The sequence below is a fragment of the Ambystoma mexicanum genome, chromosome 2p (assembly GCF_040938575.1).
Source record: "Ambystoma mexicanum isolate Mex_15411 chromosome 2p, UKY_AmexF1_1, whole genome shotgun sequence".
NCBI lineage: Eukaryota > Metazoa > Chordata > Amphibia > Caudata > Ambystomatidae > Ambystoma > Ambystoma mexicanum.
This window is the reverse complement of record NC_090923.1, coordinates 90228713-90244613: the sequence shown is the minus strand read 5'-3', so window position 1 is coordinate 90244613 and position 15901 is coordinate 90228713. Positions and strand designations below refer to the sequence as shown.

General features: G+C 44.2%; 1 protein-coding gene across 2 annotated transcripts in view; it reads left to right on the top strand.

The window, feature by feature from the left end:
- LOC138566244 (rab GDP dissociation inhibitor alpha-like) overlaps positions 1–12599 on the top strand; it is a 398413-nt gene extending 385814 nt beyond the window's left edge. For both annotated transcript variants that reach the window (XM_069643321.1, XM_069643322.1), the window contains exon 11: positions 7571–12599. In XM_069643321.1, coding sequence (XP_069499422.1) covers positions 7571–7723 — 153 coding nt within the window. In that variant the 3' untranslated portion in view covers positions 7724–12599. The remainder of the gene's footprint in view (positions 1–7570) is intronic.
- Positions 12600–15901: the final 3302 nt, after the last annotated feature.

The window sequence follows — 15901 nt, the reverse complement described above, 5'->3', positions numbered from 1 at the left end:
GGCTTATCATTTTGGAATGTTTAAAAAAGGGCAAAACTATCTCCCCCTATTTGGGAAAAGAAATAAAAGTGGGAAAGTAGTGGGTCATAGAATAGCTGTCTGGATGAAAGAGTGAGAAATGGTCCTCCAATGTACTGCGCTATGAGACAAAGGGCTAAAAATAAACTACTTCTATGCAAAACTATCCATGGACTCGCCCCTCCCTTCCTACCTGCTCATCTCACTCCATACTCTCCTCCTCGCTCGTTAATCTCATCCTCCCCCTGTGATCCTTCTCATTTCTGCTCTCTCTTCTCGCTCCCCTACTCCGAAATGCTCTTACTCTCTCTCTCCGTACTACTCCAACTCTACCACTAGTTAAATCCAACCTCAAAGACCTCCTCTTTTCTGAAGAACCTGTTTCCTAGCACTCTACGCTACTGCATCTTCCTGGTTTCCTCCCTCCCTTCCTTTTATGGACAACCCTACAGCACTTTTCTGTCACCCCTCCATCCTTAATTCAGCAATCTTTCCACAATGACGTTTCTACATCACTCTATCCTGTCCTTGTCACTGGTGTATGTTTTCACCTTCCTCTGCAACATCTGGTCTTCAAGTCACATTCTCCTACCTCATTGTAAAAGACCCATGTGCTACGCTCTGTTATCAATGGTAAATTCTGTATGTGGTTTTGTGCCAAAACTGCATTGCTTTACCTGTGATTTTTATTAATAAATATTAATACATTCATAAATATGAACAACTGGGTACGCCTGTTCCAAACTAGCAGTGGAAAACCTCTGTGTTGTGCATATTTATGAAGCAAATCCTGTTTGTGATTCGGGAAGCGTCATAAAATGCACAGAAATTCCCCTTGTTCTGTACAATTGAGTAAAGGGGTGATGCAAAGCACATGCAAAAGCACTTTGAGAAATGTGTACAGCCCTTGTTGGCTAGCCCGTCACGTCACTTAGGACAAAAAGGGTTTTGAGAATTGTCCCAATGATTTTAACCATGGGTGAAAACAGTACTGTTATCAATGGCATTATTTATTATGCCAGTAATTATGTGATCAGTGATGTCATCAGGGATATCACTGACTGTGACCTTGTGATGCCTCCTAGCGACTTCAACCAAAAACATTTTTCTCCTTCTGTGAGGTTATCTTGAAACTGTTTGATTAGCGAAGGTCGCTTGCGTAGAATCGTTTCATTGTATACTGTATATTTATGCTTACAGAGATGTTCTATCTTTAGCATAACTGAGATCTTTTTAAGAGCTGTTATATAATATGTAATGCTCCATCACATCTTAGGATAAATTATATATTTGATAGCATGAAGCGTTTGAAGGATAAGATAAATCTGCACAAACTTTCCAGAAAATGTTGCCAAGTTTTGTGAAGATCAGTGAAGATGGTCCGGTGTAGGGGATGGCAGGTGATAAATAGTGTCCCTATCTTTCATTGGGATGTGATGACTGGCAAGTGCACAAACTGCAAGATTTGTCAAATTTACAAGGCACTTCACCTTTGGATTAATATGCTGCCTTTTGAATGAAGGATAACATTCTGTTACTTCTGTTGAAACTCTGTTACTCAAATGTCTGCCCAAAATTACACCATACAACACATTTCCAAAACCACAATTCGCGGCTTGCCAAAGTAACGGCAAAAACATAGCAGTGCTCTATTTAAGGCCCCGAAAGTAAATCAGTAAATCTATAAAACCGTGGGATCCCGTTGGATTCCAAATCTTAGATCCATGGGGTCCCAGCCGAGATAGGATTTAAAGAGGTTTATTTGGGGATGGGGGCAATATAATGAACATGAAACGAGCAAACTCCAACTAAGAAGTGTCAGGAGGTTTCTTGTGGATTGCAAGCTCAAAATTGCAGGGTGACTCGAAGTCCAGGTGGGCTCTGTAGCCTCAGGTGGTTATTGGGCGCGACAATATTTTCCCGGTAGGGGACCCTGTAACCTCAGATGGTTCCAGAGGATATGTACTGCGCAAATAAAGGTAACACAAAACAAAGTCTGTTTGCCTCAATGCACAGGCAAGCTCTTGTGTCACATGGACATTTCCCTTTTCTGTTTCCTTTTCCATCAGGTCTTGCTCTTGTAGGTCTGCTGCTGGTTGGGTTCACTGGGAGTCCCTTTGGTCAATGTCAAGGCAGTCTTCCACCGGAAGGTCCTTGGTCTTCAACATCAGAGGATTCAAAGGCCTGGGCGAAAGATGTGGCGCTTTCAGGTTGTCCCGGTCCACATCCTGGACTCAGGGAAATGTGAGGGGTTGCCCAACAACTAGCTCAAGGATTTCAACCCTCAGTCTCATTAAGATGGACCTTTTGCTACCTGTCCCATGAGGCTCTTGCTTTCCTATCCCTCCCTTGGAGGCTTCAGCCGCCCGTATTCCCCTGTTCATAACATGAACCTTTGCACTCAAACGCTCACTATCAGTCCTCGGCCTCTCCTTTCTGATTTTTACTTCTTCCATAATCACCTCGGACCCCCACACTCCCTATCCCACTCATTAATGCCACACACCTTTATTAGAACCTCTACAATCTTCCTGCCTACCTCTCAATTCAAGTTCTTTACCAGACTGGGCACAGCTGTAACCCTCACGCTCCATATCCTTCTCCTTATCACCTTCTTGACACTTTTGTGCACAGCCATTATCACTCCTCTCCAGATATCTCTCCTTAGCAAATTCCTCACCCTTTCGGGCACAACTTTTATGTCCTCTCTCCATATCTTTCACCTTATCACCTTCTTTCACCTTTTGGGCCCAACTAGTACTGTACAACTAGTACAGATTATTTCTTCATTCCTCTGGATGCTGTTATCACTATCCCCACCTACTTCACCCCTGTGGGCACTGGTCTTAATATCCTATTATTCATCACACTTTGCACACTATTTTCACTGCCGCCTTCGTACCTCCTCTTATTAGTGTCACACTCTCTGGTCATGTGTTCTCTGCTCCCCAGGTCTAACGGCTACTTCCTTAAAAGAGGCTACTTCCTTAGTTGGGAAATCCCTTGTGAATTGATTCTATCATTTACTCCATTATTTTACTTACCTCCTGTCTTGAGTAAGTCATTTGAATGATTATATGTTTATTATTGTGCGATAATATCACCTGCTAGTTACATTTCTTGGTGTGTATAAAGGCCTAGAATAAATATGTGTATTTGTATACAATCTGGTCTAAATTGAAGTATTGTTTATTATATTGTGTGGACTCACTGAGGACCCCTGACCCCACTCACACTCTCGTGAGAATAGCCTTGACTGTTCTTCACGTTTACCTTGATTGGGTTTTGGCTAATGTAGGGAAGGCATCGTATCACAAGTATGGCACTGACACAATGGATACAATTTATAAAACCTTTATTAAAAATGTTGGGGTCGGAGAAACTGCCCTATAATTAAGATGGGAGTAGTCTCTACCATCAAACAATAAAAAAGCAGTCCTAGTGGAGTCTGTCAAATCCAAATGGCCTATGCTAACAATACCTAATGCCTGCCATATCTCTAGTACAAAAAGTGTAAAAGGAGAAATGTATGCAAAAGGAAAAATCAGTGTTGCAAAGAATAAAGGTAGTTTAACCAGCTCTCCTCCTCACGTTACACCTCACGGAGTAAGGCTGTTCCTGTAGGCAGGATGACACACTCTCGTTCGGTTTCTAACACTCTAAGAAGTTCCAAACCGTGGATTGAGATCCGCCTGGCCTTCCACATTAAACTCTTTTTCTTGACTTTCCAAAATTGTATTGCAACGTAAAGTTTGCAAAGGTCCCCCTCTGCTGGGCCCAGACCTTATAGCAAATAGGTAAAGTTCACAAAGGTCCCCCTCTGCTGGGCTCAGACCTCTTACGTCACAGTTCAACACACATTTTCTGGGGCTCCCTTCCCCAAGCGTATTGTACTTCGGTTCTCCCTCAATCAGACTGTGACCCCTTTCGAATGTCAAAGACTTTCAAATGTGCATGGTTCTCTTCACAGACCACCGCAGGACCACTTTGACTCAATAGTTCACGTTCACTTAATTTCACTTTTACAGTTTGTTCTTTGTACAATGTACAATGTTAGCTTCTAACAATGTACCTTTTACTGAGGCTTTCGAATGGGCTACTTTCTTTCGCCGGACCACTATGTTACTTAGTATTGCTGATCTCACAGCTGCCTTTTACTTCAAAGTTCATTCACAGGTCTGCCTTTCTTCGCGTCTCATCCACACGCGTGCAACCTTCACTTGTGATATCATGTTGCTAATTCATTCACTGTAACACCCATCGGTCTCTTAACTCACCGGTTGTGTGTGCTTCTTTCTTGTTTTGCTATTTCCAATTCACGAGTCAAGGTTAGTCCTTCCTGCCTCCCTGAAACTTGAGGAGAACCATCTCCGGTTCCAGAAGCTCCTCAAAACCTTCCTCTTTGCTTCTGCCTCCTCTCCCCCTCTCCCCTGCTAAATTCCTGATTGAAACTGCGCTGAATCGGCACGGGGCCACTCTCACTGATCTCGGTCTCTGGCCCAGCCACCTGCCCCCGCTCTGTCTCCCTGGCAACCCCTGCACTGCAGGACTGTCTCTGTATCCCTACAGCCCCCCTCCCAGCACTTTGTTCTGCACTTACCTTGCACTTGCCACCAGCTGGCCCTTTATTTATTTATCTTATTATTTCACTATCCCATGTACTGCACTTTCCCGTCTCCCTTGCCCCTCACACTTTCCCTTCCCCCCTTCCCATGCACTTGCGCGATCTGAATGACACCTGGCCTAGTAAGATCGCTGTCTGTCTTCCCTATGTCCCCCCTCCCTGCCCGGAAACACTTGTGTATAGGCGTGTTATAAATGCCATATCATATCATATCATATCATATCACAGGCTTGGCCTTACCTCCCCACCTCTACTGTTCACCTGGGAGGGTTGCTGGCGTCCTTGAAACGCAATGCAATCTTCACTTATGAGATCTGGCCTTCTCCACATGTCTTTTACGGTCTGTCAAAGGCAACAACCTCCAGTGGGAAACTTTTGGGGTCTTCGGCCTGCTGCTCTCATCCCTTGGCCCATTGCTCTGCTCCAGCAGGTGTGCCTTCATCCCGGAAGTTCTGCTCATACTCGTGTTCCACCTTGCTCAGTTGTGTGTCTTTAAGTGTTGCCTTTTATTCGTGTGAGGAGAGCTAATTGGTATCAGGTGTACGCACTTAGTGAAAAGTGCCTGCGATTGCCTGACCCGATTAACAGTGCTTGTCCAGTATGATGTGAGTTAGTCTGGTTACTCTGTCACCCTCTTCCTTGCCCCATTGTTTGTGTAAAAAGGGACAGAGAGAGTTGGGACTTTGGAAAATCCTACAAAAAAGGATGGTGTAGATGAACAGAAAATGGGGGAATACCACATCTCACTATCGGCTGTCTCACTCCCACTCCCTAAAGACCACTCACCCAGGTGATCCTCCTGCACTGGTCCACCCCCAGGGTCTGGACCCAAAGGCAATGGCCGTGCCCTGGCCACCTGAGAGAGAGATCGCCAGGGACTAGTGGGTGAGACACCCTCTGGTTTCACAAACTAACCTCTGAGTTCCCTGCTCACTATAACTAGGCTAGCCTCCTAAGATCTGGCCACCAGGCCAGACCTTACAAATCCATCTTAACAATGGCCAATTACTCTCCCTAGGGTCTTAGTCCTCAATCTCATTGGGCTGTTTTTTACTGCCTCTGTCCTTTGCTTTCCTATCCCTCCCATGGAGCCTTCCACCCGCTTTACTTCAGGCGCCCTTAGTTGCCTGTTCAAAACGTCAACCTCTGCACCCAGGCTCTCTATTAACTCTTGGTCTTGCCTTTCCTATTCTTTCTCCTTATGCAATCACTCCTGATCTGCATACTTCCTTTCCCACTCTTCAATGTCAAACATCTCTATTAGTACCCATCTCCAGATCTTCTTTGTCCCTCTGGGTACTCTTCAGCACCATCTTCACTGTCTTCATCCCTTTGGGTACCACTGGTGCAGTCTGTTTCTTCATCACCCTTTTGTGCACTATTGTTAGCATCCCCACTTTCATCAGCCCTGTGGGCACAGTAGTTACTATCCCCCACCACTTCTTCACTCCTTTGGGCACTGTCTTTCCTCTTCTTACTACTATCGCCCTCTTTGGCCACCGTTGTCCCGCTCCATACCAGCAGCCCAGATCGCTAGGCTGCTCAGTTTGGTCTCATACGTCCCTCATGCAGCTGCCATCCTCCAGTGTGGCCAAACCATCTGTACCTCCCCTCCAACACCCTTGGCTCTTCTCCAAAATCAGACCCTCCTGCTTTCCCCTCAAGCCTTACCCACATACGCTCCTGTCTCCCCTCTCAAGTGTCCAGCTCCTACTCTAAATAGATACACAGACAAAAGACTGGGGCTATGTGTTCTTATAGTGCTCTGTTTCCTCCTTCCCTCCTCTCTTTGGTGAAAGGGGCTGTGCTAGCTGGGATGGGAGATGGTTTTTAGGTATCTGCCCACAGGGCTGTCTCACAACCCAGATATGGGACTTCACATTGCCTCGACCCTACCTTTGGGTGGTCAACTCTCTGCCTGCCACACCCTGGCCCTGCCTTCCAGCCCCAGCCTAGGGTAAGGGAACTAAGGTGTGTCTCACCAGACAGCTGATGTTGGGATTGGCCAGTGGTTGCCATGCCCTAAACCTGTCCCTGGTGTAGACTCCCTTTGCCTAACTGTGTGGGACAGAAGCCTTGTGTAATAAATTCCGGGCTGGCTGTTAGCCTCCTCCTAATTCTGGGACACTCTATCCAACTGTCAATTTAGTTAGATAGGGTTCCAGTACCCTAACGAGTGGAGTCAAGTGGGCATGAGCTGCTGACCCCACAGGGTCACCTTTCTTCGCTTCCATTGAAATAGTGATAGCTATGAAGTTCATAGCTTAAGCGTAAGCTAAAGCAATGTGTTTTGGTGTTGGAGGTAAACTAATGTCTCTGATTCCATGTGGTCTCTGCTACCCAAGCTTAAAGGCTATTTTCCTTAAAGTTGCTGTCCCAAGATGGTATCAGGTGATGGGGATCAAGGTGACGGCAACAATGGGATCTTCCCCATACCAACCCACGAGTCCATCATCCGTCATCTTGAGGAAGTACCAGAGTGAGGCAGGGCACTTTGTCACAATAAACCTGTATTGCATATTACATGACTATGTATAATTCATTAATTATAAGCATTTTGTGGGTGAGCTGCCAGCCCTCGTTTCTTTTTCCCCAAACAATTTTTTTTTAAATTGAAATGCTCAACAATACAGTTCAGGTAAAAAAAACATTCAATATTGTCCGGAAAATGGAAAAACTATAACTATCAGATAACTAATTCTTTAAAAGTGTGGCGAGTGCAGGTTCATGAAATTCTCCATCATCAGTGACTAGGATGAGCTGAGTCTTGTAAAATGCTCCTCTGTGAGTGATCCACCTCTGCTAGCATTTATGACATTTTCAGAAATGCATTGTGGAATTTTCTCTCTCACAAACCAGATCTCTGTCTAGTGGCAGAATCTTAACACGGATTACTGCTCTAAGTTGTTTCCTTTCTTGTCTGTGCAGGTGTTCATCTCTCGCTCGTATGACGCCACCACCCACTTTGAGACGACCTGCGAGGACATCAAGGATATGTTTCGTCGGATGACTGGCTCCAGCTTTGAGTTTGAGGACATGAAGAGGAAACGGAAGGATGTGCTTGGAGAAGACGGACAATGACCGGACACAGATGTCTACAGATGGTTTTTGTTGCAGTCTGCCTTTCAGCTTGGCAGATTCCATCAACAGCCGTGTGATCTCATTGGCCTATTTACCAGCCTTTTTAAGTAGCCACATTTTCTGATCAATCACATATTGTCTCCAGAAATACAGGCGGCCTCTCCTAGGAAACATGGAATTGAGTTCCTTGGTTTATGGTCTTTCCATCACATTTTTTGCATCGAAGGACATTTCCATCGAAATTTTGCAACCAAAAAAATGTGCATCAAATCCATTTTTCTTTGGTTTTTTTTTTAATGGGGGGGTCCACCCAACCCCCCCCCCTGCATTCGATGCATATTTATTGTTGCAAACCCCCTCAATGAAAAGAAATTCGATGGAAAGGCATTTGACGGATAGATTAGATACCGAGTTCTTTTAATGCCCATTAACCCTAGAACTGACCTTTTCCCCTCCCAATACAATTTCGCAAATATTTTCCCCACTGACAAAAATCCCCTAAAGCACCTTCAAGAAGAATGCTCTTGTGAAATAAGGAAAACGCGATAGTGAGAATTTGCTACCAACAATAAGACAGCCCTTGTACTTCGCTGCTTTAGGTTTTCATAATAAATCATGAAGCCATCCCTTAAAGGCCTACCCACCCTATCATCTTTACATTTTGGAGAAACTGTTTAGGTGCACCAACCAGTGATTGGCACTTGCTCTGAAAATCCATTGGTGTGTCCATAAATTGAGAGCGACAAATGCTACTTGCAATGGAGAGTTGAGTAGCAGCCATGCTAATATGAATTTAGTGCCGACTCACAAATGCCACAGCATGCTGGCTCAGAAATTGAGCTTTTCTAGACAAAGCAATAGGGGTTCCGGTCTGGATAAAGCTGTACATATGAAGTGTGGGCAACAGATTTTTCCAAATTAGCTTTTGCTTGGGGTCATTTGAGACACCACACCAGATGAGATCACTGCTAATTGCAGGTACTATTCATTTCCCTTTCTTCGGATGTCAGTCTGAAAACCCCAAACCCCTAACTGTCGTGTTGCCCCCCCTTTGGGCAAGCACGCTCCGGTCTTCAGACAAACTTTGACAATCTGACAACCTCCTATTGGGGGTGTGGATCACTATACCCCCCTTTGACTGCATTCGTATCAGGCCCTATGTGCACTGTGTTTACTTACTCCTAGATTACGCCAAATAACATACACCTATCTTACTACGGTGGGCAATAACGAATAACACTAAGACACAAAGAAAACACAAAGAATCGATTCAATTTATAATACCGGGATACATTTATTTATATACACACAGCTAAGCATAATACATGACAATGCAGGCAGTTCTAATGCTATGTCTAATTTGCACCTTTTATACTTCTGGTGCAAAGCTACCATGCAGTAACTATGTAAGCCTGTGCTGCGAGTGTGTGGTTCTAATGCAATCTAATGCAAGCGCTAGCATCCATCACCTTCATGGGTAAATCCACACCATTAAATCCACACCATCTTCATACTCTAAACAATTTAAACAATCCCTGTCTAGTTTCCCCTTCACCCAAACCTGTGTGTGTGTCTGTTCTTATCAATCAATTTAAGCCTAGGCCAAACCCATACTTCCCATTCTGTTGTCAATCAGCCAGTGGCAGGCCTCAAGACTGCCAACTGCCAAGCTCTCTTTCTGCCTCATCGATCTCATCAAGGCCCATCAGTCTGCTGCACCAAGCACCATCTCCAGCCAACTCTCTCTCTGTGGCTCTCCCGATCTCTCTGGCCAACTCCCGATCTCTCGTGCAGTCCCCCAACTCTTCCGTCTCTCACAACTCTTCCGAACTCCTCTCAACGCTTCCGAACGCCTCTTAACTCTCTCTCTCTCCAGCCCTCCTGGTTACAGTCTCCAATGACGCACAGAATGTCTAAGAATGTCTCTCCCTCAGCATTTAGCAAAATGCCTGCCTGTCTCCTTGCGTGTTACTTGTCTCGGCATGTCCTGTTACTTCGTGCGCTGTCAGCGTGACCTCATATCTCTCCCTCTTGACCTTCCGAATATGTTGCGAAATACATCATCTATTCACTGTTTCTCCATTCTCTCCACTGTAGGCTTCACTCTGTATTACAAAAAGCTCTTAGGCCCCGTCTCTCCATATGCAAAAAGCACCTCTTCTGTGTGAAAAGGCTTCCCTCTCTCCTGTCTACCCACTCCCTTGGCGCAGCCCCCACCTTTGCAGTCTCTGCGAAGCACACCAGCCATGCTGATAAGCTTCCTAGGCCGTCTCTACTAGGACAAGTGTCCATGTTATCTGTGTATGTCTGCCAATGTTTACGAACAGTGTACCATAACATTTCTCCGCACTGAGCAACTTCTGTCTTTCTCCATCAAAAAATGGCTCATAGGCCTCGTGTCTCATCCTGAATGCTTCCTAGTGTTTACCGCAAATCTAAGCACTATAAAGCAACTCATTCTAAGTGTATACTCAATCATACATACATACATACATGACATACCAAACATATCTATAATTGTGTCTCTACAAAGCATAACAATGTGTGAATGGCTTTACATGCATTTCAAATATGCCAGTGTGTGTAGTGCAAGCAATGCATTTTCTCGCCCAGCCTAAGTGCTATTTCTAATGCAAACATAAATACAGCATATCATGGTGAGTATATGTTGTGTCTCTAAAACACTACATGGCACTTCAAATATGTGCAAGTGCAAGTGGAGGCAATATCATTCTAAAAGCATATTGCAATTGACAGTGTCTACTTCAGCAATGTACTAATCAGAACTAAAAAGAATGCAATAATGGAATAATTCCATTGCAAAGAGTAATGATTGGGTAATGGTGATTCTAACAGATACTAATGATGAATCTAACGATAACAATACCAGGCCCCTCATTTTATCAGATTCACACGGAATGGAATAACAAACAGGAACTGCAAAACAGGCACTCTGAAACAACTATAGGATCAACCTTAGCTACCATAAAACAACCAAACCACATTCACAACTCTCCAAGCGTATACAACATTCACGTATCTAACATCCAATATTGCTTTCAAGATGCGCTCCTCAAAGCCGGACATTAGATTCAAGTCATTAAAAGTCTAGGCAGACTTTTGGCATCTACCAATTCACTTGCAAAGTCTAGTCGACCAACCCTTCATCTGGAGGACTTCCACTCATAGTCACAGATGCACCACCAGCCATCTAGATCTGTAACAATCTATTTTGGGCTCCTCTAAAAGAAGCTGGTAATCTCTGCAGGGCAGGGATTTCATGGGCTCATTGAGCCCAAACATGAGCTCAGACCCTGTGGCCATTTATCTGCTTTTATTATATTGTATTCATAGATCACTACACCTTGTATGTATATATCTACAAATCAATGTTCTTTCTATGATGTATAGTATTGTTATTTAGTAAAGCTGTAGAATTATACATGATATGTGTATATATTTGCACCTGATTTCATTCAACTGGTTTGTGTGTGTTATTTCCATATGAAGGAATTTACTGTAGTCAGGAATACTTCAAAGATCTCAGGTTTAAGCAATGCAAGGTCGCATATCTCCCAGGTAACAGGACTCTAGCATTCCCTAGCTATCTTCCCCTATCATTCTTTTCCCCCTCCTTTTTTTCTCTCAATCTATTTTTGTCTCCATCATTTACTCTCTGTTTCTCTTTCTTGCTCCTTTCACTCATTACCTCTTCGTTTTCTCAATTTCTCATTTTCTTTCTCTCCTTCTTTCCTCTAAATCATCTTCTATTTGTCTCTACTACTATTGCATTCTATCCTCCTTCTGATCTCCCTCTCATTCCTTCTCCTTTTCCTATATCTTTCTTGCTCTCACTTGAGTTTTCTCTGTTGCTACTATTTCCTTCTTCTCTGACTTTCTGTCCTTCTTGTCTCCATCTTTCCCCTCTCTCCCTTTCTCTTCCTGATCTTTTGCTATGTGTTTCTGTATCCTCATCTTATCTGCACCTTTACCATGCTCTGTTTCTCTTCCTCCTTTCCGTTCCTCTCTACCTAAATGGCTATTTGCACTCTAGTTCAGCAGAGCCATCCAAGACTAGCCGTGCATTAGAGGCATTTTACCAGATTCCTAGCATCTACTCTTCCTTGTCCTTCCTGCCCTTGGCATTAACAGTGAGTATGGAAAGTCTAGAAGGATCACACACTGTAGGGTTTTTAAATTCACCACATAGTCTGTCCTTGTGATCCTAGATTAGGTACAGGACAACGTGGCCAAGTTTGGTTGTCCACATTATATCCAGTCTCCACAGTTTTAATATGAACTGCCAGGTCCAGCCTAGCTCTGCTGAGAACTTTATCCCAGCCAGGAATGCAGCAGGTGGACTTGACGATAGAAGGCAGTAGTTTTACTTTCTCTTCTTCGTCACTTTATTTTATGTATTTATTTAATTGTTTTTTTATAACGTGCCCAATACCGTAACCGTACCTAAGTTTGGTTTCTGAGCACGGATCTGGGATTCAAACCTCTGTTGCTCGGCGTGGTCTTGCTTCCAAGACCACACGTTGCCCCTGTGCTATCCTCCTTTCTCATTAAAGAATTCACTTTCAATAGTTGATGCTAACAGGCCATTACAAAATGGATATGCACAGGCCTTCTGCTGTTTTGTGAATTTATTACAAAGCCAGGATGCAGCTAGAATAAGTATATAAATGAATGTAAAGAGTCAAGCTGAGATGACAGCCAGCCTCTTCCATCCTAGGACTGAGAGTAGGCAGTGTGCACAGCGGTGATGGGATGTGGGGTGTATCTGGATGTTGTGGTTGGAAATCGATAGTTGGCAATATAAGCAGTGTTAGCCATTGTTCCTGAGATGTGGCAATAAAGCAGCTTCTCACAACTGGTGTCTAGAGTATTTTATTCAAATGTTGATACGAGGATAGGCGTTTTACCAATCTATTGGACCCTGACTACTAGGTAACCTCCTGCATTGACACATCGGAGAACAACAGTGCATCAGGGATTCATCTGAACCCAGTGGATAACACATACCTCACACCCTTCAAGCTGTGCAAGATTTACTGCTCAGTCACCACTCATTTACAACCAGACTCAATCTGTATTGAAAAATGTCTAAGCTAACTTACGGTGCCCATGCAACGGGCGAACTAGTTGTGTGTTTTTGGTAAGGTGTACCGTTACAGTAGAAGGAGGCAACCAAGCTTAGTTTGGTTTGGTTTGGTTTTATTTGCTTGTATAGCGTGCTGAACCCAGGGGTAGCTAGGCGCTTGACTTGAAGAACTTGTTACATGCATGTTATAAATACAAATGATAACAGAGAGGAGGATGAAAAACAAGCGTATAGGAAATTAGAGTGTACATAGGAGAGGACGTTACAATAAAATAAAATAATATACAGGGGTGTACAGTATATACATGTTGCAGTCAGCTGTGAAAGTCTGAAGAACACATTATTACAGAATATACAGATCAAATTATAAAATATACAGCCAGTGTGTGGTTGCCTAGGTGTTAATTTAGATGGGGCGGGTAATGGAGAAGAGCCAAGTTTTGACTTTGAAGCGGAATGCTGGGAAGGAGTGTACATCTCTAAGCGCTGGGGGCAAGGAGTTCCATGTTTTGGCAGCTAGAACTGTGAAACTGGTTCCTCCTGATTTTTTTGAGTCTGAATTTAGGAATGCTAAGGCAGTGGGCGTAGTTAGTTCTGGTGAGCCTCAATGTGTTCTTTAAGCAAAATTTATCGGCCAAGTATTTAGGGGCGGAGTTGTTGAGACATTTGTGGGTGATCATGAGGGTTCTAAAAATGATTCTGTCTTTTATGGGGAGCCATTTGGCCATCTGTCTGGCTTGAGATATGTGGTCAGCGTGTGGAATATTGAGGGCTGCTCCGAGAGCGTTATTTTGCAAGATTTGGAGTTTGTGGATGTTTTGATAACTGGTTCCTAATAGAGGGAGTTACAGTAGTCAAGTTTTGATAGTATCAAACTGGGCAGAGTTTTGATAGTATCAAAACTCTGCCCAGTATGATATAGCTTTGTGTGGATAGAAATGGTAGACAAGCAGTTATTAGTTTAGTGTTGTAGGCTGAGGCTGTGGCATTAACCTGTCTTGAGAGTGACAGGGTGGAGTCGAGGTAGACACCTAATGTTTTTGCATTTTTGGAGACCTTGATTACTGTCTATGTTAAATGAGTTGTATTGTGGTTTGAGTTTGTTAAGGCGTTGTCTGGAGCCAATAAGTAGGAGCTCGGTTTTGTCGTCATTGAGACAAAGTCCGTGCTTGGCCATCCAGTCTTGTATTTTGCTGTACATTTAATTTAGACGGGCTGAATCATTCTCATAGGAGCCTGAGAGCGTGATGAGGATCATCAGCGTAGTTGGTATATGGGACTTTCATGTCATCTAGGAGGTCGAATAACATCTTAGTAAAGATGTTATACAGTATAGGGGATACACATGAGCCTTGGGGAACTCCACAGTTGATGGGTGAAGGATCTGCTGAGGCAGTGTCAGAGAAGACCCTCATGGATCTTTCGGCTAGGAAAGATTGCATCCATTTTGCTGCGTTGGGTGAGAATGAAGCTGATGTAGTTAGGTGTGAAGTTAAGATGCTGTGGTCGGCTAAGTCGAAAGCCGTGGAGAGGTCCAGGAGCAAGAGTAGGAAGGGGTGACCTTTATCTTTGGCCTCATCCATTTGGATCTTCAGATCTAGAAGGGCAGACTCAGTGCCGTGTCTAGATCTGAAGTGTGATTGGCGGAGGCCTAGGAGGTTGTGTGTTTCGAGGTGGTTCTGAATTTGAATATATGCTGCTTTATCAAGGATTTTTAGCAGGAATGGGAGGGTGGTGATGGGGCGGTAGTTTGTGGGAATGCTGGGGTCTAGTGTGGGTTTCTTGATAAGAGGTTTCATCCAAGCGTCTTTGAGATTCTTGGGTACAGTGCATGAGGCGAAGGAGGTGCTGATGAGTGTAGTAATGAAAGGGGCGAAGTCTTTGGCTCCTTCTTTGACGATGGAGGCTGGGCAGATGTCCCCTAGGCATTTCGAGGGTTTGAGGGTAGCAATTAAGGATTCTACCTGTGTAGTGGTGACCGGGGAGATTCGAATAGGTCTGTGTTATCAGGACGTGGCTAGGATAGTTCTTTTGGTTTCTATTTTGGTCTGGAGTAGAGCTATTTTGTCCAGTAGTGCCTTCTGGATATTGCCACACCGGGTGGCATCTTTGTCACAAATGGATTGGGGAGGTATGGGCGATTCCACTTCCCTGAGGATGGTGAAGAGCTCTTTTCCATTAAAGCTGGCATTTTGAATTCTACTGTTGAATGTGTCACTCTTGGTTTTGATAATGGATTTTTTGTAGGTGGCGGCGGCTGTCTTGAAGAGAGCCTTGTTTTGAGGAGACTGATTTTTTAGCCACTTAGCTTCGGAGGAGCTTTTAGAGTTCCTTAACACTTTTAACTCTGGGGTGAACCATTTGTTAAAGTGACTAGGTTGTTTGGTTTTGAGGGGGGCTGTTTGGTCCAGTGCTAGCAGTAGATTCTTGTTAAACATGTTAACTAAGGTTGATGGATCTGATTCGGTGGAGGGGGGGTTGATAATTGGCTGGATGAGTGGGCAGAGGGTCTCTAGGGTGATGGGCTTGTAATTCCTGGTAGAGGCAGGGGGAGCTTGAGCAGAAGCTGGGAGGGTGTGATATGAGGAGTCTAGCTCGAGGTGAATGATGCGATGGTCAGACCAGGCACATGGAGTGTTTGAGAGTATATTCAGATTTCAGTTTAGGTTAGCCACCCACTCAAGGGTTCTGCCTTAGCAGTGGGTGGGCTCTGAAATGGAGTTATTTAAAGCCTAGTTCCAGGAGGGATTGTTCTACTGTTGAGGCATGTGAATATAGGGGGTAATTGTATCCTAGGTTTAGGTCTCCTAGGAGTAAGATTTTCAAAGAAGATTTAGTGTGGTGGGAGAGTAGATTGGAGATATCGTCTTCAAAAGTTGATGTTGGGCCTGGGGGTCTGTAGATCAGGTGTATCAATAAAGTACAGAGAGGGGCAGTTTGGCGGACAAGAGTTCTCCTGAAGGGAATGGCAGGGACGTGAATTCTCTTAGGTGGAGGTGTGCTTTGGAGATGATGGCAATTCCTCCCCCTTTACTGGTTGTTCTGTCGGCTCTAGTGATGTTATAGTTATA